This window comes from Centropristis striata, chromosome 6 (assembly GCF_030273125.1).
Source record: "Centropristis striata isolate RG_2023a ecotype Rhode Island chromosome 6, C.striata_1.0, whole genome shotgun sequence".
Lineage (NCBI taxonomy): Eukaryota > Metazoa > Chordata > Actinopteri > Perciformes > Serranidae > Centropristis > Centropristis striata.
The window spans coordinates 28,914,350-28,937,029 of NC_081522.1; the positions used below are offsets into that span (position 1 = coordinate 28,914,350).

At 37.1% G+C, this 22,680-nt stretch overlaps 1 protein-coding gene across 5 annotated transcripts in view; it reads right to left on the bottom strand.

Moving 5' to 3' along the window:
* Nucleotides 1–1,684: 1,684 nt before the first annotated feature.
* Nucleotides 1,685–22,680, bottom strand: part of kiaa0513 (KIAA0513 ortholog) — a 35,846-nt gene continuing 14,850 nt past the window's right edge. For 4 of the 5 annotated variants that reach the window (XM_059334693.1, XM_059334696.1, XM_059334695.1 and 1 more), the window contains 11 exons: nucleotides 20,683–20,782; nucleotides 19,487–19,560; nucleotides 17,919–17,989; nucleotides 15,643–15,850; nucleotides 15,511–15,551; nucleotides 15,302–15,374; nucleotides 13,435–13,512; nucleotides 12,972–13,001; nucleotides 7,458–7,538; nucleotides 6,252–6,346; nucleotides 1,685–5,207 (listed from right to left, as the gene is read on the bottom strand). In XM_059334693.1, the coding sequence (XP_059190676.1) occupies nucleotides 5,158–5,207; nucleotides 6,252–6,346; nucleotides 7,458–7,538; nucleotides 12,972–13,001; nucleotides 13,435–13,512; nucleotides 15,302–15,374; nucleotides 15,511–15,551; nucleotides 15,643–15,850; nucleotides 17,919–17,989; nucleotides 19,487–19,560; nucleotides 20,683–20,782 (901 nt within the window). In that variant the 3' untranslated portion in view covers nucleotides 1,685–5,157. The remainder of the gene's footprint in view (nucleotides 5,208–6,251; nucleotides 6,347–7,457; nucleotides 7,539–12,971; nucleotides 13,002–13,434; nucleotides 13,513–15,301; nucleotides 15,375–15,510; nucleotides 15,552–15,642; nucleotides 15,851–17,918; nucleotides 17,990–19,486; nucleotides 19,561–20,682; nucleotides 20,783–22,680) is intronic. The other variant, XM_059334697.1, reaches the window with a different exon arrangement.

Here is a 22,680-nt window from a genome sequence, read left to right on the forward strand (position 1 = left end):
TACACACCGAGAAAACTGCATGCATGCAGTATTTTTAACAGCTATTCTCTTATTTCAACCTGAATTGATATAATCTTTACCGCTGCAACATTTTTTCCCCCAAAGATCAATAGTTTCATTTCTTTATAATTACCATTATAGTTGTTTTATATTGCTTTTTTGTGTTTTATGGTTTTTAGAGGCTGTCAGAAATATTACACTAAAGGGAAAAAATAACACTTTTTAAATATTAGAAGAAGAAATCACAAAATTTCACCTTCAGCTAAAAAATATTTATGGTCTTAATCTTGCAAACACACTCGGGACAAGCACACAGATCCAAGAGGAGTAACATCAAAAAATACATTTATTATAGTATGAGCAACTTGAATCAACATTATGACAACATGTCCAGGCAAATGTAAGCATAGCACATTAAAATAGTTAACATCTCTGTTCCACACATGTTCAGACTGTCTGTACATCACACAGGAGCAGTCTGAGAAGATTCCTGCATGGTTTCATCAGTCAGCTTTATAGTAGTGACATGATGTGCACATTGATATTAAACATTTGTTCCTTGTCCATCATGATCTCCACAATAGTTAGCATTATGGTACACAGTAGTGAAGGGACAACAAAGCTTTGTGAACTATTTGCTTTATTTACGGAGCCCATTAGATGGCGCTCTTTGTTCAACAAAGGGCTGAAAACACACTCAATAACCATTGCTAAAGCCTTTTTTTAAGCCAAGACCTCCATTTAGTGGGGTCAAAAAATAAAGCAAATGGTTCACGAAGCTTCTTGTCCCTTCACTAGTATACAGGCTCAGTTTACCCCTCTTTTTCAAATGTATCACTTGTTTTCAGTTGTGTCAGTGTCTCCACCTCATCACACACTCTGAAATTGTTTGGAAATTCCAACAGCAACATAGAACCCTGATTCCCAAAAAAGTTGAAACAGGGTGTAAAACTTAAATGAAAACAGAATGCATCAGATTCAGAAGTTGAAATATTCTCTAAATATTCCCCCTCAGAGTGTTAAATATGTTGTATTTGAGCTGAATTCAATTGAATGTAAGTCACAAAGGATTGATAAGTCATTGCAATTTTGTTCTCATTTCGTTTTTCACCATGTCCCTTTTTGGAATTTTTTGGAATCAGGGTTGTGCAGTCACAGCAGCTAACCAGGCCTTCTCACAGACAAAACAATGTTAGCATGCTGTTGTCACAGATTTACAAAACAGCACATTTATATAGATATATATATGCTCAAATATATATATCACTGTTTGATACACAATCAGACCACCACTAGCACTGTATCAATGGTGAGGAAACGATAAGTAGAGTAGACTCAGTCAATGGCAGTTCTGTATATGAAGTTTGTTCAGTTCAAATCAACCTTTTCCCCCCTTTCTGTTTTCCCACATAAAGTGTGTCGGGTCAGTAGTAATCTAAGCTCCAGAACCAAAAAAGGTTCCAATTGGAATCCATTGACTGCTCACACATTAACAACACGTATAGTTTTGATTGTATTGCTCTTCTTTTGAATAATATTGACTAACTGCTTTTACCAAATGCAATTTGTGCTAAAATATTAGCATGGAACCCCAACACCAATCCGCCACTACAAACACATGGATTTGGAGACCATATTCTCATCACCATGAGTTAAAAAAAAAGAGAGCAATTCCTTAACAAACTTAATTTACTACTTTAATGACAATTTTCACTTGGTTGATAATTGACACACTGTCAATACACTTAAATGGTCTTTTCATCCAGGACACAGAAGACCATCAACATTTAACAACAGATATGCTCGTGAGAGAGCATGCACTGGCCATGCACAACAAATACAAAAGGCATCAATGTAACATTATACAGAAGATTAGAATGTAGAGATACTAAATGTAGTGCAAATGGCTCATGCTGAGCTAACAAGTACAATATAGGGATCAAGATAGAAGGATAGAGGGATGTACAAAAGCTGCAACATGGTCACAACAGGAAAAAGACAATGAAGGGCATGAAGGATGTTTAGCCACCGTGCATGATGTTTCAAAAGTTTAGAAATGGACGAGGAGCACATGCAAAGACACACCGGAAATAATGGAAAGTAGTTGCACTATAAAAACTGTAAATGGACAGAGGTTTCCAAGGCTTTCTGTATCATTTGCATGATTATACTGCATGTTGCTCAAATACTGTGAATGAGCACATCAAACAGAGGTTGGATGTATAGGGGCACTTCAGGGTCATAACTACAGTTTAACATTGATGTTCCTCATGGACACAATGGTCACACAGCACAATTATATCTACCATTTATACATTTACAATTAGAGACAATTCAATTCACAAACAGCCACACGTGATCAATTCTTACAACATGCAGAGAAATATGTACAGTATTCACAAAATGACTTCACTGACACAATGGATTAAAACTTATTATCAATCTAAAATGGGATTCAACCGGCCAGAAAGTGCATCATCTTGCCATAGATAGCCAGAGTTTATCATTTAAAAACACAAATGATATATCCTTGAGATTAAAGCTAAGAAGACTTTTTGAATTCAGGAATCTCTCACTGAGAAGTTCTTTGAATGAAGACACAATGCTACCCCGCAGTGGTAGGATGAAGTAATACCATCAGAAAATGTCACTTCACAGTTCAGTCACACATTTTACATGTGCTTGATGCTGTTAGCACATGCTAGATACAGGTGCATCTCAATACATTAAAATATCATGGAAAAGTCCATTTCCAGTGGTTCCAGTCAAATAGCCACGATCAAGAACTGCAAATAGATGGACATACTTTTCAGAGGCCAACATTTCCATATTAAACATACTTTGAAAAATTGGTCTTTTGTAATTTAATTTTTTTTTTTAAAGACACAGAATTTTAGGTCTTCATTAAATGTAGGCCATACTCATTATAATTAGAAGAAATCAAATAAATTCAGACATGAAATGTTTCATTCTGTGTGTAATTGATCTATATGTGTTATTTCCACTTTTTGAATGGAATTACTGACATAAAAAAACTTTTCTATGATATTCCAATTTATTGAGATGCACCTGTAGACAGACAGGTAGATACATATGCAGCAGTCTAGAAAATAATGAGTATGGTCCAAGTTAATAAAAATGAAAATAAATTATTACTCAGGTCCACCACCGAAAAGGAAGATACTTGATGATTGCAGGCTCTGCATTAGTGTTTGGTAGGGCAGTTGAGGGTAGCATCAGAAGATAAACACAGGGCCCTATTTAAAACACCTTTAGCGCATGGTCTAAAGTGTATGGCGTAAGGGCATTTAGGGTGTGTCCAACTCCATTTTTGCCAATTAAATGGCGCATACTGTGGGTGCAAAGTAAGGAGCAAGGGGCAAAGGCTCTTGATAAAGCATTAATTCATTCATATTCCTTAACCGCTTATCCGCACCTGGGTCACATACAAACCTACGGGGAATTTATTCACCAATTAAACTTCGGTTTTCTGCTGAGACGGATTGATCCTCTCGTGCACAAAGTGAAAACACAGCACAGCAGTGATGAAGTGCTGAGGGGCAGCTTGCATTAATCACCAGGTTTTTGTTGGTCAATGGCGCAAACTAACTAATGAACAAACCTAATTTTAAGACCAACACTCCCATCAGCGCAGAGATGGGCGCAAGCGCATTTGCTACCTGCATAATGTGGGTGCTGGATGTGAAAATGACCACTGCATTGGTCTGAAACTAGCTATGACAGTTATCGGTGATGTGTGCTGCTTTGCGCCAGGTGATAGATAGGGCCCGTCAACTTTAATGGAAGGCACTTTGGATAGATAAGTGGTACTCTAATGATCCTAAGGGTTAATCGTGGTTCTAATTAAAGACATAGAGAGTGTAAATGTATCACTCATTCATACCCTATTGTGCCAGCTGGAGCATAGGGCAGCAAGTGTAAGTGTATGCCAGAGTAGAAATGGCAAAAATGGGTTTGAAATAGGGCTTACTTTTTCTCTGAGTAAGCAATCAGAAGGAAGACATTGCTGATATTGAGAGAACAAGAAGATTGATTTCACTGTTAGCTTAGCATAAAGACTGGCAACATGGGAGACCAGTTTGCCTGCCAAAGGTCAAATTTCCGCCTACCAGCAGCTCTAAAACTCAGTAATTCACACAGAGGTACTGGCAGGTGGAGTTTGTCACCTTCTGGACGGAGCCAGTCTAGAAGTTTCTTCCTGTTTCCATACTTTATGCTAAGCTAAGTTAACTGTCTCCTTACTGTAGCTTCATAGTTAGCATACATACATGAGAGTAGTGTATACATCTTATTGTCTATCTCTGCAAGACAGCAAAAAAAAAGGCTATTTCTCAAAACTATTTCTTTAAGAGAAGGCATGGGTAGAATATCCTCTCTGCCATTTTAAATGCCAGGGATAAGGTTTTATGCTGCATGTTTCTTCTTTCAAAGCTGTAGTTTATGTTTGTATTGCCATATAGATACTACAGAGAGCACAGACGAGTATTCAGTAATTAACTTAAGCGATTTTGTGATGGTACCACCTGAAGAGCACAGTAAAACACTATAAGTAATATATAGGTTAATATTGGCATGTGCTATTATACAACAGTCCTGTTTTAACTGTGTGTAGACATAAATGTAACAAGGCAGGACGATATTTAGTACAATATTTCATCAGATGCTGTTACACTATCATAATAAATGTGGTTACCAAGGAAACACAGAGCAAAACAGCTTCAAGAATATATCATTTACACAACATGTGTATAATGTATAAATCCAGAGAGTCTGACACTATACTGAGGCTGGTTAGGTTTTATACTGGACGGTTTCACTTTATGCTTCTAGTTTTTGTCAAGCAGGTCACAGAGATACTATAGATATTATAATATGCCGCAGCTGAGGACGTTGTATTATTGCTGATTCAGGGCAAGGTGCAAAAGGAGCACTACCTAGTTAGATAAACAGGGTTTGCTACAACTATGGCACAGTTCAGTACAGTAGGTTATTGTGTTTTTCAGCAGTGCATCACACAAATGCAACAACAGTCAAACGGCGAGTTGGTCACTGCGACATTGGGTTGCAAAGAAATAGTTGATGTGTGTGCTGTCAGTCTGGTATGAAGGGACTTTGAAATGCAGCCTGTTGTCCAAATCACTCTGCTGCCATTTTCTCTATGTGGTCAGTCAGCAACTTGTACTGTTCTGCAAAGGGGGGAAACACACACGGACACACAAGCATATTTATTTTGAAGGTGCATCTGGGTTTTTAACAGGACTTAGACCCCTTTCCCACCAGGTTATCTAATGCAATTTGTATTGTGATGCATTGCAATTGACTTTCAATATGCAAATGAGGTAGATATTGCTTGTGGACTTGTCAACATTAAGGTGTATCTCAGGTCAAGGGATGCATGGAAGAGTCACATAACAGACAGCTGCAGCATTACTAAGCATGAGCCCAGTGACTCATGAGCCCATTGATTCAGATTAGGGCTGTTTACTAGTGAGACAATGAAATAAAATATTATAATTTATAACCCCAACTTCCAAAGTTGGAGCATTGTCTAAAACACAAATAAAACAGAATTTCAATAATATGCAAATCCTGTTTGACATACAATGGCAAGAAAAAAGTATTATGAACCCTTGAAATGACCTAATTTTCTACATTAATTTGTCATAAAATATCTAATCTGCATCTAAGTCACAAGTATAGACGAACACAATGTGCTTTACATAATACCACACAAACAGTTATGATATTTCATGTTCTCTCTCCCAGGGCTGCAAGAACAGAATGACGTCATCCTGTTCTTGCAGCCCTGGGAGAGAGAACACATTTCTCTTTTCTTGATGTGGTGTCCAACAACTATTGTTTGATTGGTCAGAAATTTGAATTTGACGTGTGCTGCGGCAGGAGGGCCCTATGAGGAGTTCCCAGAAGTTCTGCACTTGAGTTTCACGTGAAGTATGTAACTTTGTTCTCGCTCTTGCCACCTCGAGAAAAACAAACAAATTTCTCTGTTCTTGCGGAGTATGTGTTAGCCTTAAGAAGGCTCTCCCTTGTGGAGAACCTCCAGCTTACAGAATGTGAGTAAAGGAAGTAGTGAGCTTGCTTGTGATTTTTCAGTTATAACCTAATTCAAATAGGTGATTTAAATCTAAAAATACAAAATAAGTAACTTGGCTGAGGAGTGCAGAGATTGTTGTACCATTTAAGGCTGAATTATTATAGTAATGCCTTACCTTCATTCAGGTTCCCAATGACCGCCTGCTTCTTCAGGAAGTCATTGCAGAGCTTCTTGCTGAGCCCAAATGCCAGCATGTTATGAGTGAATGTCCTGAAAAAACACATAGTGTCAAATACACCTGAGCTCAAACACATTGTGTGTTCTGCATTTATCTTTTTCAAATAAACAAACAAATATAAATGACTTTAGGTTTATATTATGCATCACTGTCTATTAATGCAATGATTAATTTTCAAAGACAGACCTAATTTATATTATACAGTCATGGAAGAAATTATTAGGCCACCCTTTTTCTTCTATTTCTTGTTCATTTTAATGCCTGGTGCAACTAAAGGTAGATTTGTTTGGACAAATATAATGATAACAACAAAAATAGCTCACAAGAGTTTAATTTGAGAGTTGATATCTACCTCTTTCCATGGTTTTGTTGATAATAACCAAAATCATTATCAAGAAAACCATGGAAAATGTCCAGATATCAGCTCTTAAATAAACTCTTATGAGCTATTTTTGTTGTTATCAATATATTTGTCCAAACAAATCTACCTTTAGTTGCACCAGGCATTAAAGTGAACAATACATTGAAGAAAACAAGGTTGGTCTAATAATTTTTTCCATGACTGTATATATATATACTTATTATTGGGAGCAATAACTTGTTTCACCACTAGGAGGCCTCCCTAGGCAGCCAAACTCCTCTGAGCTCCAAATCAAAGCCTCAGGGGTGTCAAACAGATCCATGAAAGGCTATGCCGGTGAAGGTTTTTGTTCTTACAAAGCACAATCACACCTGATACAACAAATCAACTGAGTGAAGGCAGTCCAGCTGATTGAATGAGTTGAGTCAGGTGTGCTCCTGCCGGGCTGGAACAAAAAACCTGCAGCCACACTGGCCCCCCCATGCATCTCTACTGGGCAGTGATAAGGCCAATATACTGAGGTGACCTGCCTCCATCATGTTTGTTGTTGTTCTTGTCACCGTCGCAATTATATGACGTCAGACGCTCTGACGCCGTTACTATAGCAACCTGTCAGATCAGTCAATAATGTGGCCCAGTCTGAACAGAGTCATATCCGATTTGGACACTAGCTAAAAACAGTGTGGACATTTGGATTTGAGTAGGAATCTGATTGAAATCAGATTCGCCTGCAGTCTGAACGCAGCCTTAGTTCATAGACAACACTGTGGCAGCTCCCTCACCCGAGCTGGCCGAAGGCAATGTTCTCATCGATTTTGGAGCTGTCGTCCCTCTCCTCCTGGGTCATATGACACCACTTCTCCCTGCACAACAGAAACAGGCAGAGTCAGACTTTAAGTCTAAGGTCTCAATTTGACCTTCAGCTTCTCTACAGAAACAGGCCAGGGGTGGGTGTCACTTGTCAATGTTGTGTTGACTTTTCGATACCACAGACAGCACTGGAGTTTTACAAAAATCTTCAAACTGTTGGACAATTGGATATCTTAACTTTTCAGAAGTATGGGAGCATTTGAGGTTAAAAAAACACCTAAAAAATCCATGACATCCATCCCTGTAACTGCTCATTTTGTAATGGGAGGCAAAAACAGAGATTCATTTACACATAAACTGCATAAAAACAATAAGAAACACATTTACCAGCCACCGGTAAAACACTAAAACAACAAATGATTCATTCACAAAGAATCATCATATTCAACAAATGGATGAAAAGCATTGGTATGCACTGTGTATTACTAAAAAACAAATATTTAATGACCTGGAAAATGTTTCCATGCCAGAATTCAATGAAACCAAAAAGATAAGGAGGGTTGTCGTTAAACCATAAAACTGTGTAAAAAGAGGATGTTGTTGTACTGATTCCAAATGAGTTGGGACACTGTAAAAAGTCAATGATAACAGAATGCAGCAAATTCAGAATTGTGTATAATAATAAAAAAACAAAGTGTATCAGTTTGAGCATAATATATATTGTCTTTATACATTTTTAAATTGTGTCAAAAAGTATTAGCAAATTATCACATTCTATTTTATTTACGTTTTAGAAAATGTCCCAACATTTTTTGGAATCTGGGTTGTACTTTAATATTTTTCTTTTTGCCATAAAAGACGACAGTAATATACAGTATCACTTTCTTACTAAAACAAGTATATCTACTTTGAAAATGACTCTCTCATATAGAAATATTCCTATTTGTACTTCTTTTTTTTGGTTTGCTCAATATTTGTGATAATGCACACAAAACCACAACACTGAAGTACAAGCATGCTGTTTTTTTTCCGTGATAAACTTATTTACTTACTTACGACACTCTACTGATATCTTTTTTCTGGTTGCTGCCCAAACAGCACAGATCCAGATCCAGATATGATACTAGAATGGAGCTATTGCCATAGTATCAGTGGTGGAAAAAGTATTCAGATGCCTTACTTACGTAAAAGTACTAATACCAAACTGTGAAATGACTCCACTACAAGTAAAAGTCCTGCGTTCGAATCTCACTTAAGTAAAAGTGCAAAAGTATCAGCATCAAAATGTACTTAAAGTATCAAAAGTAAAAGTACTTGTTATGTAGAATGAACCCACTCAGATTGTTATATTATATATTTATTCTAAATATGTTATTATATTATTTGTATTGATGCATTTATGTAAGCAGTGTTTTAGTTTAGTAAAGATAGGGTTAATTTGAACTACCTAACATACTGTTAGGAGGTTTAATTAAAAACAAATGTCTACTTGCTTTAAATTGATCATGTTTTTCATGTTAAAACTCGACCTGAAAGTAACTAAAGCTGTCAGCTAAATGTAGTGAAGTAGAAGTATAAAGTTACCTAAAATTGAAATAGTCAAGTACAATTTAGTACTTGTACTTTACTTAAGTACAGTACTTGAGTAAATATACTTAGTTACATTCCACCACTGCATGTTATTCTGTTGCATACAGCCTGTGAGATCAGCTCTGCTGTGCACAGTTATGGCACACACACAGTTAGAAACACATCTGATTTGTCAACAGATGAGACAATGCATTATGGGAAATATCTTAAGTCTCCATTGGCAACATCTAACGGCAAAAATAACCCCTTTTCAAAATAGTTTTACAGATTATTAGTCACAGATTCATTTTTGGATCTATTAGTTTTATAAAGTCTCTAAAATACACTGTTGTTCTGTGCCGTTTTATACTACATATTATCAATTAAAATGGTGATATTATACCCCTAGATGATTAAAAAAAGTAGAAAAATACTTTTGACTCTTTTGTCTAGAAAAAAAAGCTTTGTTAAATATCTTATATATAATATAACTGCCCCTGTAGATTTGATTCTAAAAATATATTATACAGTTGCAAGAAAAAGCATGCGAACCCTTTTAAATTACCTAGGTAGTGCTCCTTTTGCACCCTAGTCTGCATTAATTTGTCAATTAAATGTGATCTGATCTGCACCTAAGTTCCACCATCACTATAAATGTTTAATAGATGTGTTAAATAAAAACATGAAATATTATGATTTTTTGTGTGGTATGAGGCTAAGCACATTGTGTTTGTCTATTCTTGGGACTTAGATGCAGATCAGAACACATTTTATGACAAATTAACGCAGAAAACTAGGTCACTTCAAAGGGTTCACATACTTTTTCTTGGAACTGTACTATATTTACTTTACTGTGGATCCTCTGTAAATATCTAAACATAACCTCACATTATCGAGTGATAATTGGTAAGGTAAAGAACACATCTCCAAACTAGAACATTGCAATTGCTGTGTGCAATGTCGGTGGATTTTTCTTTTTATGGCATGTGCAGCATATTCCTGCCACCATTCTGCAGTGGAAATATAGAAGCATGCAGAAGGTAGTTAAAAAAAACAGCAGAGGGAACATGCAGATAGAAGGAGAGAGAAAATATCACATGCAAGGAGATTAATGGTGTGAACATGAGCTGTGAAGAGACACCCTCAGACTGCAGTGGATCTGCTGCCTCTGACAAAAATACCATCCCAGACATTAAACGAGGACTTTTTTTTTTACACGTTCAGGATATTAACTGAAGGGTTTTACTCATCAAACATGAGGCATGACAATAATTTCAGCAGCAGCACGATAGAATACCTAGGTGAACCCACATCACTGATTAGACAAGCACAACAACATGCCAACAGAATATTACAAATATATATATAGCATCATAGAAACGAGAGAAGAACTCACAGAAACAACTAAATATGGTTCACTCTAAAAAACAACTATAATTCAAACACTGTAATCACTAGGGATGGGCGTTTGGAAGAAACCTGCCAACTAGCCTCTATAACGTTAACGATCAATTAATTGCTATGTTAACATCTATACATAAGCAAAATAAAGATATACAGTCATGGAAAAAAAATATTAGACCACCCTTGATTTCTTCAATTTATTATTCATCAGTTATTATCAAGAAAACATGGCTAGATATCAGCTCTTAAATTAACTCATATGAGCTATTTTTGTTGTTATCATTATATTTGTCCAAACAAATGTACCTTTAGTTCTACCAGGCATTAAAATGAATAAGAAATTGAAGAAAAATGGTGGTCTAATAATTGCTTCCATGACTGTATATGCAGTACTGTGCAAAAGCCTGTTTTGATAACGAACACTTTTATTTTGAAAGGACGAAAAGAGACTTCCTGTCGATAGTAAAACTAACTCACATGAGATTAAACTGTAAAGATATCGTCAAGGAGTTCAATGTTTTATGTTTTAGCCCCCGAAGAGGCACGAGGTTAGTTTTCACAGTAATTCAAGTGAGTTTTGTGTTTAAATAAGTTTTGGATAAAATTAAAACAAGTAATTCATGCTAGCAAGGTTTGATACAGTAAGATAGTTTTGCTCCAATTAATACTCTTGGATTTCTGTGTGTTTTATAATTGTTATTGCAACTTTCAGTTTGCAAATTAGCTTTATCAAACTGATTTCACATTGATTAAAAACTCCACCTGATCAACCAAATTCTTAACAACTATCAATTGATCATCGGTTAATTATTCCCATCCCTAGTAATCACTCACGCACACACAGTAATCTAATTATAATAACAAGTAAAGGACTTCTTATGGATGTGGACATTATAGCCCTGCTGTGATTAAGCAGATATAATTTATTACACAAGACTCCTGTGATTCAGTCTGGGGATTTACTATTACAGACTATCCTATCACTGTTCACTAGAGCACATCTGACAAACTGCAAATCGGCCCTCAGGGTGACTCCCAGACCTTGATCCTCACCCTTTAACACAAGCTGCTCTCACATCACCCTGTTTCTGTCATGTTTAACATCTCTCAGTATCTCCATCTGCTTTCTATGCTTCTCACAACCAATCTAGATAAAGCTGGGCGATTTGGCTTGCAATTAACATCTCAATATTTTAGGGCAAAAATCCAATAAAATCTTGCTATTCTCACATATTTTCGGTTTGACTTAATCGATTCTTGTAAACTCATTTGAATTTAGAGGAAACACAGCTCTATGTTAAGGGATTTTTTGAAATTTTGAAATTCCACATTTTATTTTGCAATGAAATTGGCATGTGGCAACAGGACGTTTCACAATGACACTCTGAGGTAGTACTGTGATTTTGGCATTTTATTTTTTATTATTTTGAACTTTAACTTCATTATTATAATAAGTTTGACTAATTATTCATTTTCATTATTGTAATTGAAACTTTATTTTTTCTGAAATAAGGCAGTAAATTAAAACATTTTAAGAACAACATTGTTCTTATTTACATGATTAGATATTAATTGAGCTATAAAATTGTATTGCGAAATTATTATTTTTTAAATGTGATATTCTCATTACATTTTATTTTGATATTCTATTAACAATTTCATAATTCCAACAAACTTTGTTTCCTGCTGTAACATTTACAGTTTCCATTCTGCGTTTGCCCTTATTCAAGACAGGTTCCTTTAATTAAAGGCACCATGTGGAATTTTCTTTTAAACAAACAGTTATGTTAATATTCACTGTTTTCATACATTGTGTGTATCCTTGATGGCCAATACAGCATTTCCTTCATCATAGTAGATTTTTAGTCAATAATTTGAGACCTGCACTATTTACATCACTTTTTAAGTGTATGTTTTATTAATTGATAAAAGTAAAAAACATTGTTCAAGCCTGTTTATTATTCTGGTGTCTTGCTTCAGGCTAACAGGGCTGCAAACAGGCTTGCTTATGATTTTACGAGTAAAAGCTTTACTGCGTCTACTCTTCATCTTAATTATGATAATGAGTTAGCAGGTAACTGTTTAATAATGTAAATGCAACTGTGTAGGGTTAGGGTCTGTGTACTTGGCTGCAATGATGACACAACAAACTCTAAAGAAATGTAATATTTCTATACTTCATACACTCACCACAAACCACCACTGCCTTCTCAGCCTGCTGGCTAGTTAGCCTTCAAAGTCAAAGAGCTCCTTGTTTTAGCTAGGTGTGTCTGAAAATATCTCTACATATCCAGACTACGACCAAAGAGCTAATTACACTAAATATCCCAAACAATCACGTCACAAAATCTCTTAAATGCTTTCTTTCTTATCACCAAACAGAGCCACACAATAGTTCATTAAAGCTAGCTCTCTGCCCTTCTCCTCCTCTCTGCCTGGCTTAATCTTTGCTTTTTTTTCTCTTGGTTTGACTAGGTTTGTTTTTAGGGCAGTGGACAAATAGAAGGACAGACCTCTCGTCTTTCTCTTCATCCTGCGTCCCCCTGCCCGGCAGAAAGGCACAAGGAGACAAAGGGTTAAAGTCAACATGCAGAAAGAGAGAGAACAGCTAATAGAAGAGAATAGAGGAGAGGAGAGGAGAGAAAGAGAAAGAGAAGAGAAGAGAAGAGAAGAGAAGAGAAGAGAAGAGAAGAGAAGAGAAGAGAAGAGAAGAGAAGAGAAGAGAAGAGAAGAGAAGAGAAGAGAAGAGAAGAGAAGAGAAGAGAAGAGAAGAGAAGCAGTAGTGTTTTAGGCTGAAGCATACAGAACAGCTCTGTAAGATTTGTCTTTAGATACAGCTTTTTGCTTAGAAGAGCTTTATGCTTTTGCTCTCTTTTACACTGTTTGTTTCCCATATCCATATGACACTGTTATATACTTATATTAATATATATTTTATATATATATTTATTTGTCTAGATTCCCATCCAGACTTACCTTGTGGTTGGTGATCTTTTCTTCCTCTCACAATGGACAGCATCAAAAAACGCAGCGTTCCAAAATCTTAGTGTATGCCTGGCAGAGAGAACAGATGACATATTAGAGGTTTCCAGCCTGACCTACTTCACTGACTGAGCCACTTGAGATAAAGCTGCAGATGACAGTCAGTGACTGCAAAGAATAAAAATCATATAATAATCAAGTCTGGTTAAACCTGCCACATCCAATTTCTTCAGGCAAAATATGATGGAACATGGTCACTAAACTGTGATATGATTCACACTACAATGCTTCGATGCATGCTTAATGTGGCCAATCATTTCTATAACATCTAATCACATCTCCCTACTTCAGTGGTTCTTAACATGAAGGTCAGGAGCCCATAAAATGTCCCGAGATTAATCTGAAGGGCCAAACAGGCTTTAAAGACAGACAGTAAAAAATAAATAAATATATTTTTTCTTGCATTTTTGGCTGACCGCCGAGGTCAGCCCTACACATGGGTGAGTGTCTGACTGACTGAGTGACTAAGTGAGTGATCAGACTTTGCTCGAGGCTGCTCGTCTGCTGTCCTCTTCTACATTCACAGAGTGCACCTGTTTTCAAGCATGTTGTCGTTGGCCTCATAAGGACAGTGCTTTACTTCACTCCTTTTATTTCAAAAGTAATTACGAGGGCCCAAGTACCGAGAGGTGCAAAAGCAAAATTGTTCCTCTAAGGTTTATTATATCATTAAGCATATTATTACTTGTTTGTGTTACTGTGACATAATACTCAATCATAGAAAATAAATGTACTATTCCTGTGACACATTGCCAACAAAATCACATTGACCAAATGCAACCACGTATTGTTTCACTCTAGAAATACTTAATATTTTAACACATAAGCCCCCTAAAAACAACAACAACAACAACAAAAAAACAACTCCACACTACGGCCATAATCTATGATGAGGGACTGAGGACCTGTTTACACGACAATGCTCTTGGGTGAAAACGACAAAATATTTTATCAGATGTGCCTTTTGTTTAGACGGCGACAGCGTTTTTGGGGCTTAAAAATGCAAAAATTGAAATGCCTCGAAATCTTAAAAACGCTCCACCGTTGCGTTTCCGTCTAAAGGGTTGAAAACGCAAAAGTGTCTCTGATCAGCTCACGCTGGCTCTCGTCTTGTACGCGTTTACGTCACATCTATGTGCAGTCCAGGCAAACGACAACAAACATGTCAGACTATTTCCATTAGACAGACATTCAAGTTGCCCTAGCAGCTCTGATAACTATCCGGAATTCATTTCAGCAGTTAAGCAGAATTATCACAGATAATGTAACAGAACAGTGAAGGCACATTAATTATCTAGGGCAATTTTTTGATGTGAGCTGAAACAGACAGCTTTGGACAAGACCCGTGCTAGCTCTTGGTGGTTTTGTGTGGCAGTGCTTCACAGTACCACCTAGCCACCTGGCTGCATACTACATCGAATTTCACAGACTTTAGCGTCACCCTATGCACGCAGATTTCCCCCTAAAGACGCTCGTCTAAACGCAGAATAAAAACAGGGACTGAGTTGACACTAATTAGTTAGAGCCAAAAAGTTGGCGACTACTGCATAGCCACTTTTTGTAGGTTATATATGGTAGTTATTAACTATTACTGTTTTGGTTGAAGTTCAATAACAAAAGCTCCAGATAAAAGGTACAGGAGCAACTCGCTGGTGAACATAGTGAAGTGTTTTACTCTTCAGTGTCATTTCCTGCATAGTAATATTTACTGGAGACATACTGAGCTTGGGAAGAAGGACAGTACAAGGTAAACTCAGAGCTCCTGTATCTCGTCTATTTGGCCAGACTTTACTCAGCTTACCAGATGGGTTGCTGCTTCAGGTGAGTGTACAGGTACACCTTCTCTCCTTTCTTTTCCTCTGGACCCTCAGACACTGGGATGGAAGACAGCACATGGCACGTATAGTTAAATTAATTTCTAAATCACATTTTAGAAAACCGAACAGAGAAGTGGAGCAGGAGAAAGAAATAGTAAAAACAGCAGAACAAGCATTGTTTGGTGTACCATACCTGGTGATTTGGGTTTTGTCTCAACTGGGCTTTCCCCATCCCTAGAAATAAGAACACGGTAAAGAAAAAGGAATGAAAATACAAACAGCAGTGTGAATGAAAATAACTCAGAGGAGAAGATGCTTTGCTCACTCAGTCTTGGGAGCCATTGAGCTCCTCAACTTGCTCTCTAAGCCTCCAAAGAAGCCTTTGACGTCCGTCTTGGATGTGTTTTTGAGAAGGCGCTCAGCAGCATCCTTCTTCACAGACAGCCAGGAGTTGGCCTTGTTGATGTACGAGTCCATACCAGCTGGAGGACCACCACGATCCAGCAACTCTGAGGGAGATGGCGGGGACTTCCCTAAACAAGAAAAGAACTGAGAGGTTAGATGATGACATGAATCTGTATATTGCATCAATGAAACATCTGTCCACAATTCGTCTTTTTTAACTTGATGTCCCTGTGGTGTCCTTGGTCTGCAACCTTTAAGAGCAAAAGAGCCATTGTTGGCCAAAAAATTTTAAAAGTTGGAATGCAGCCACAAACCTTATTTCGAGTCTTACAATGAAGATAAAACGGCATACTAATAGGTCATAATGAGCATTTAATATTAATATGATTTTGTCAGAATGCAATGAGGACCCAAGTGCAAATTTGTAATTGAAAGCTAGCCTAGCTTGGAACTCAAAACTTGACTTGAAGTTGGCAGAATTTAGAGGTTAAGGCACCAGGCCATGAGCTTTTGCTCTTTTTAGTTCAGTAATAATGCCGAATATGAGCTACACATTTTTACAATTGAAGGATACAAATTGCTTTGGTGCTACATCAATGTTAAATGAAAAATAAAATTTAAAGAAATAACCGTTTCATTCCGTATCATTTTTTCATTACAGTCACAGGGAGCCATTGCAGACGGCCTGAAGAGCCGAATGTGGCTACAGAGCCGCAGGTTGCCCCTGGTCTAAGGCACACAGGGTACATGTTGTGCAGTTCACAGACATCACCGAACAACATTTACCAACAGCTACATTTTATCCTCTGAGGCAAGGTTACTTTCACAGGTGTTCACAGTGTGAGACACGAGGTGGCATTCAGAAAAATGTGCCTGTCAAAAAATGGATGGATCAATTAGCTTCATCTCAGCAAGCTGCAACTCAGTCAGCTGGAAATGAAAACAATAATAAGTCCATCAGCTTTGGTTGGATCATCAAGTGTTCATAGACTTCCAGTAGAGGTGGGGGGAAAAAAAATCGATACAATATAATATCGCAAAATTTGTGTGGCAATATTATATCGATTCATGGCCGCCAAGTATCGATATTTAGCGTTCTGATGGCCGTCAGTATTTTCGCTGTTTCGTTTTTTTTTCTGGAGGCCGTAGCGGGCTCACTTAGGAATATAATGGAGATACTGGTATCATATAAAACCAGAAAATCTAAGGAATCTAAAGGTCAGGATATCGTGTCAGGAAGTTGTTGAAATAACGCTGCAAAGTTGGGCTTTTATTAGGTTTTCTTCAAAAAAAATTCAGAGCACTGAAGCTTAAAGTTGAGGAAAGTTTGAGAAAATGCTGCAGTTGTTGTCGTCAAACATGTTTGATATCAGTTCAGTTCAGTTTGGCTGAATACTTTGTTGGTCAGTCTGTGGGTTTGACTTTCATTGTGGAGAAATAAAAAGACTGAAGTGAGATGAATAGACTGAGAATTATCTCTTTTTTGACAAAACAATTCTTGATTTAATTTAATTTTGTGGACACAAAATGCAGTTAAACAGTTAAATCGCAATATATTGTATCGCAATACTCACCATATCGCAAAATGCTTAAAATCGCAATAATATCATATTGTGACTCAAGTATCGGGATAAAATCGTATCGTGGGGGCTCTGCTAATTCACATCTCTAAACTCCAGCCTCACAGAACAGAAATGTATGTCTCATCATTTGGATCAGGTATTTTTGTATGCAGTTTATGTTGTAAGGAGATCTTTTGTAGCTGTTCACCACAGTGCAAAGCTGTACAGGTTTACTTATTACCGGTGTCTGGCTATGCAAGATTACAGCAAACCAGACGGCAGACGGATGTTGAGGCAATGTACTGTTCCACAGTGCTAAACTATTCTCTCAAAGCTTCCTGCTTGCACAAACAAAAACACTTCCATCATGCAACCCCACAAAGTCATTGCAAATATTGGTTTGTGGTGTTGCTGCAAGGGAAACCACAGGGCCAGCCCGTCTCTGAATCAGCACTGAGGAGCGATATCTACCTAAGCATCTTTCATTTTCAGTGCAACTCTTTTCTGTGACAAAGTAGAGCTCTGGTTGCTCTTTCAACTTACTGTAATGGAAGACTCAACAGCATTCAGTGTTTATGTTAACAGCAGGAGCTCGGACAGTTTCAAGGAAAAGTCACATGGCATTAGGCCTTACCAATGTAGTAGTATGTGAAGCACATTGTCATGAGGTTTTTGGCTGGGCTGTAGTCATCCATCTGGTAGCATCTGTAAACACGCCATTTCTTTAGAGAGGATCATTTTATGACATCACTGCTAGAATTAATGGAGCTTTTTCACTCAAAGAGGAGTATAAAGCAGTTTTGTATTGGCAGCAAATCCCGTGAAAAGGCACATCCCACAATGAGTCCATGTATCCAACGCCCAATAATTGTTATTATATAATTGTACCATAGAGCTACATTGTTGTCAAGAAACTATTAAAAAACAATCAGTGAGCCCCACTGTTACACTGTGACATGTTCCCTCATTACCATGAACAAAAACTATATAACCCTGATCCCAAAAAAGATGGGACATTGTCTAAAACATACATAAAACAGAATGGGATAATTTGCTGTGATGTTCAATTGTAATCTGCAAAAAATAAATATATTTAATGTTCCATCTGATAAACTTAACAAACTTGTAAATATTCCGCATTTGATGCATTCTGTATCCAAACTTTTTTGGAAACTGGGTTGTAGTTTATTTTGCCTTAATCCCACATACACTGTCCTGCTGCCCAAAAAATACTAGACTGGAGCATCAAATGTGTATTAATCTGCCACTGAAAGTAATCCCCATAACAAGCACCAGAGGTGGGACCAAGTCATTGTTTTGCAAGTCACAAGTAAGTCTCAAGTCTTTGCCCTCAAGTCCCGAGTCAAGACCGACAAGTCTCAAGTCAAGTCCCCAGTCCTACAGTTTGAGTTCAAGTCCTTTCGAGTCCTTTTTAACAACAGAGTAATAACATTTATATGGATCATGTATGCTTTTAAAATCTGTATCTATGTATTAAAACTTTTTTTTTAACCATTCTTTAAATACATTTGAAAAGAGCACAACAAGAGCATACTGCACTTTAATTAGTTCCACAGCAATTTTTGTCCTGTCTCCTCTCATATTGTGTCTCACATGTGTGTGTGAGAGAGAAGCATGTTTTGCATACTGCAATTTGTTTTTTGTTGAGCCCTTTTTAGTTTTTATAGCTGAACAAAACTATCTTTGGTATCATTTTTGCCAACTGGCGCCGTTTGTTGACAGTTCTTCTTCATTGGTTGTCCTGCAATTTGATTGGATGGAAGCTGTCGAATCAAAATAATGTGGATCGAATTTGATTGGATGTTGTGCCGACAGCACACATCAGACACACACAGACAGACACAGCAAGAGACGCACACATTACATTATTATTACATTACACAAAGAGAGTCAAAAGGCTCAAGTCCAAGTGAAGTCACAAGTCATTACTCCAAGTCGAGTTGCAAGTCTGTTTACATTTTGTTGAGTCGAGTCAAGTCATAAGTCATCAAATTCATGACTTGAGTTTGACTGGAGTCCCCACCTCTGACAAGCACTACCTCTTCCAGTTTAAGTAATATTTTTGGATATTATTGTCCTTTCATGGGAAAAGCTGACAATAACAACTTGATAAATAATCACTGGCTATATCATTTATAGCCAAATAGGATCAGACAGTATGATGGTCACATGTAGACTCACTCAAACAATACAACTGCAAAGGACTGCACCAGTCTGTAGAAGGTGGCTTCACTCACACATTTAGAGTGGCAGCGCTGTGAACACAGTATGACAAGGATTAGTATAAAGACAAGACCTCGACAAGCATCAGCCAAGTTACACAATTAAAAAACTTCATAAATACAAAATAAAAAAAATATTGAGGACTCCACCGGTACTTATTTTACAAGATGTTTTGGTTTGATTTCTTGACATTCATTCAAATGTGTAACAGAATGTTTGTATGTTTGGTAGGGATGGGTGTTTGGAAGGAACCTGCCAACTTGATTATCTATAACATTAACGATCAATTAATCGATTAATTGCTGTTTTTATACATACTCCAGTATGTATAAGCATACTCCATACATACCCCAGTATGTATAAAAGCATGCATACATGGGTAAAAAAAAAAATACAGTACTATGCAAAAGCCTGTTTTGATAACGGACGCATTTATTTTGAAAGGACGAAAAGAGACTTCCTGTTGATCGTAAAACTAACTCAAATGAGGTGATACTGTAAAGATAATTTCAAGGAGTTCAATGTTTTATGTCTTAGCTTCAGAAGAGTCACGAGGTTAGTTTTCACAGTAATCTTGCAATTTTAGATGAATTTCGTGTTAAATATGTTTTAGATCAAATTAAACTCATTCATGCTAACAAGGTTTGATACAGTAAGCTAGTTTTGCTAAAATGAATACTCTTGCATTTCTTTGTGTTTTATAATTGTTATTGCAACTTAGCAACTAGTTTATCCAACTTAATTCTCAGTTCATTGGCTTATTCACTTACGGCCGTGTTTCAGTTCAGTGGGTACTGATACGCAGTCATAGATAAAATAAAAATGTAAAAATACCCAAAAATTCAATGTGATCGACCAAATTCTTAATGACTATTAATCAATCACTGGTTAATTATTACCACCCAGAGATAATACCATTAACTATTCCTGTAACACACTGTGCACAAAATCGCACTGACCAAACTCAACCTAGACTTGTTTCTCTTAAGAAATACCTAATATTTAAACCCGATAAGCCCCTAAAAATCCTTAAAAATCCCTCCCTAATGTATGGGTCCAAGAAGAACCACTAATTCTTTGGCCAAAGTTATTTTTCCTTTAAGGTAACACGTGACGTCTGACTAATTACCATTTTATAATTTCCCCATATTTACCTGAGCGCTGACATATTTGGCGAACCACTCCCTGCCTTTGCCGTTCTCTCCACTGCACAGCTCTCCAAAACGAGCCTTCTCTTCCTGGTCAAAGTCCTCTCTGTAAAAACAGGAGCCAAAAACTCATTACACCTCTAATTTACAGTGAAAAGACAGCTGCTTCACAGCCAGTTTTATTGACTTAATGATTTATCAGCTTGATTTTGCTCTTCAAAAAATGACTGTGTTGCATTGAGAATCTGACATGGCAAATTTCAGAATCAAACAAAAATTTACATTAATGAATCATTGAGCTGTTTATACCATTTGAATTGATAGAAAACTGATCTAGAAAGATAAGAAACATGCAACATCTGAAATACCAAATAAATTATGTACAGCACTTTAGCAGGGACGTACCACCAAGCTAAACTTCAAGCACCAAGCTGGTAATCTAGAAAACCTAGAAAAGATCAACACTTTTCACTCGCATCTCAGCTGCATCTCACGGAGGTAAACATAACCTGAAGTGTTTATTCTTCAAGTCTGTTTTTTCAACATTTACACAAACAAGAGGTTGATGCTCAATAAAAATGCATAAAAAGGCACTGAAAAATTCTGATATTCTATATTCTTAGTGTGTTGTCTCTGCACTCTGCTTCGGTGTGTACTCTCCCTTCATTTTTTTTTTCTTATCCAGCAGCTGGGAAGCGAGACATGGGAACCTCTTTGGTCTTGTTTATTCATGAGCAATCTGTGACCTACACTGTATGTTTACTTGCCACACACTGCACAGAAAGTTCATCTGCTCCTTTGCTGCTTCATGCTTTTGAATGTGTGGACTAAACGGAGCTGGTATGAGCCGTTGCTTCTGTGTTGTTAGAAGGCTGTTGTCACATTTAGTTTAGGTTAGACAGGAAGACATTTTTTCTCACCTTTGGACAGAGCCAGGCTAGTTGTTTCCCCTATTTCTAGTATTTTTGCTTGAAAAACTCTTTTTACATTTCACTGTGCTCACATTAGATTTCCTGTCAAGTATTCAAGCATGGGTTGGACATCTCTCCCCCATGAGCTCTCAGTGGTTGAGTCATAAGAATCTCTGACTGGTCTGATGTTTTTAGTCATTCTGGGAGACAAAAATAGAGCATTGTTGATCTGAATATACAAATATATGAGAAATTGTTGGCACCACGGGGTTGGGGAGTAATATGTAATACAGGAATACATGTGGGATTACATATTTAAATGATAAAATGTAAGTACCTGTGTTTATTTACACTTACAGTTTAAATTGGTAGTCTTCTGAACATTGTCTTTACAAATAGATTGAAGGGATCACTTTATTACCTCCAACAAAAGATGTTATGATTTCAGTATTTTGGTTTGTCGGTCTCTTTGACAGCAGGATTGTGCAAAAACTATCAGCTAGATTTTCATGAAACTTGGTGAATAGGTGTAGCATGGTCAAAAGAAGAACCTATTACATTATGGAGCAGTTCCACATCACAGGGCAGACATGCAAATTGTTTTTCAATTTCATTGAAATTGCCAGCTAGGGCGGTGGTCTGCACTCTCTTCTCGTTTGTTTTTGTCCATTTGCACTAAAATTCAAATGGGGTGCACAATTTCCATATACATATTTCTTTTAAATGTGCAAAAATGTGTGTGTGTGCAGTGCACCTGCCACAAGACAATGGCAGAGGAGATGCACAGCCAGGACACCAGCTGAATGTGTTTTGGCATGGAAACATAGCACCCAGAAATGAGCTCAGCAATGCAATGTTAAATATGTGGTTAACATTATGAAACAGAACTTCTTGTTTTAGGCACCAAAATTACGTGGTTGAGTTTAGACACTCAGTTTAACAGAGGCCTTTAAAAAAAGATTATGGTTTGGGTTAAAATCGTAGACTATCTATAAATAGTGGATGTAGTCATGGTGAAGTCACCTTATATGGCGTCACGGCCCTCACCGTCTCGTTTCACGTCCTTCTACATCTGCGTGTTTTGAAACTGGAA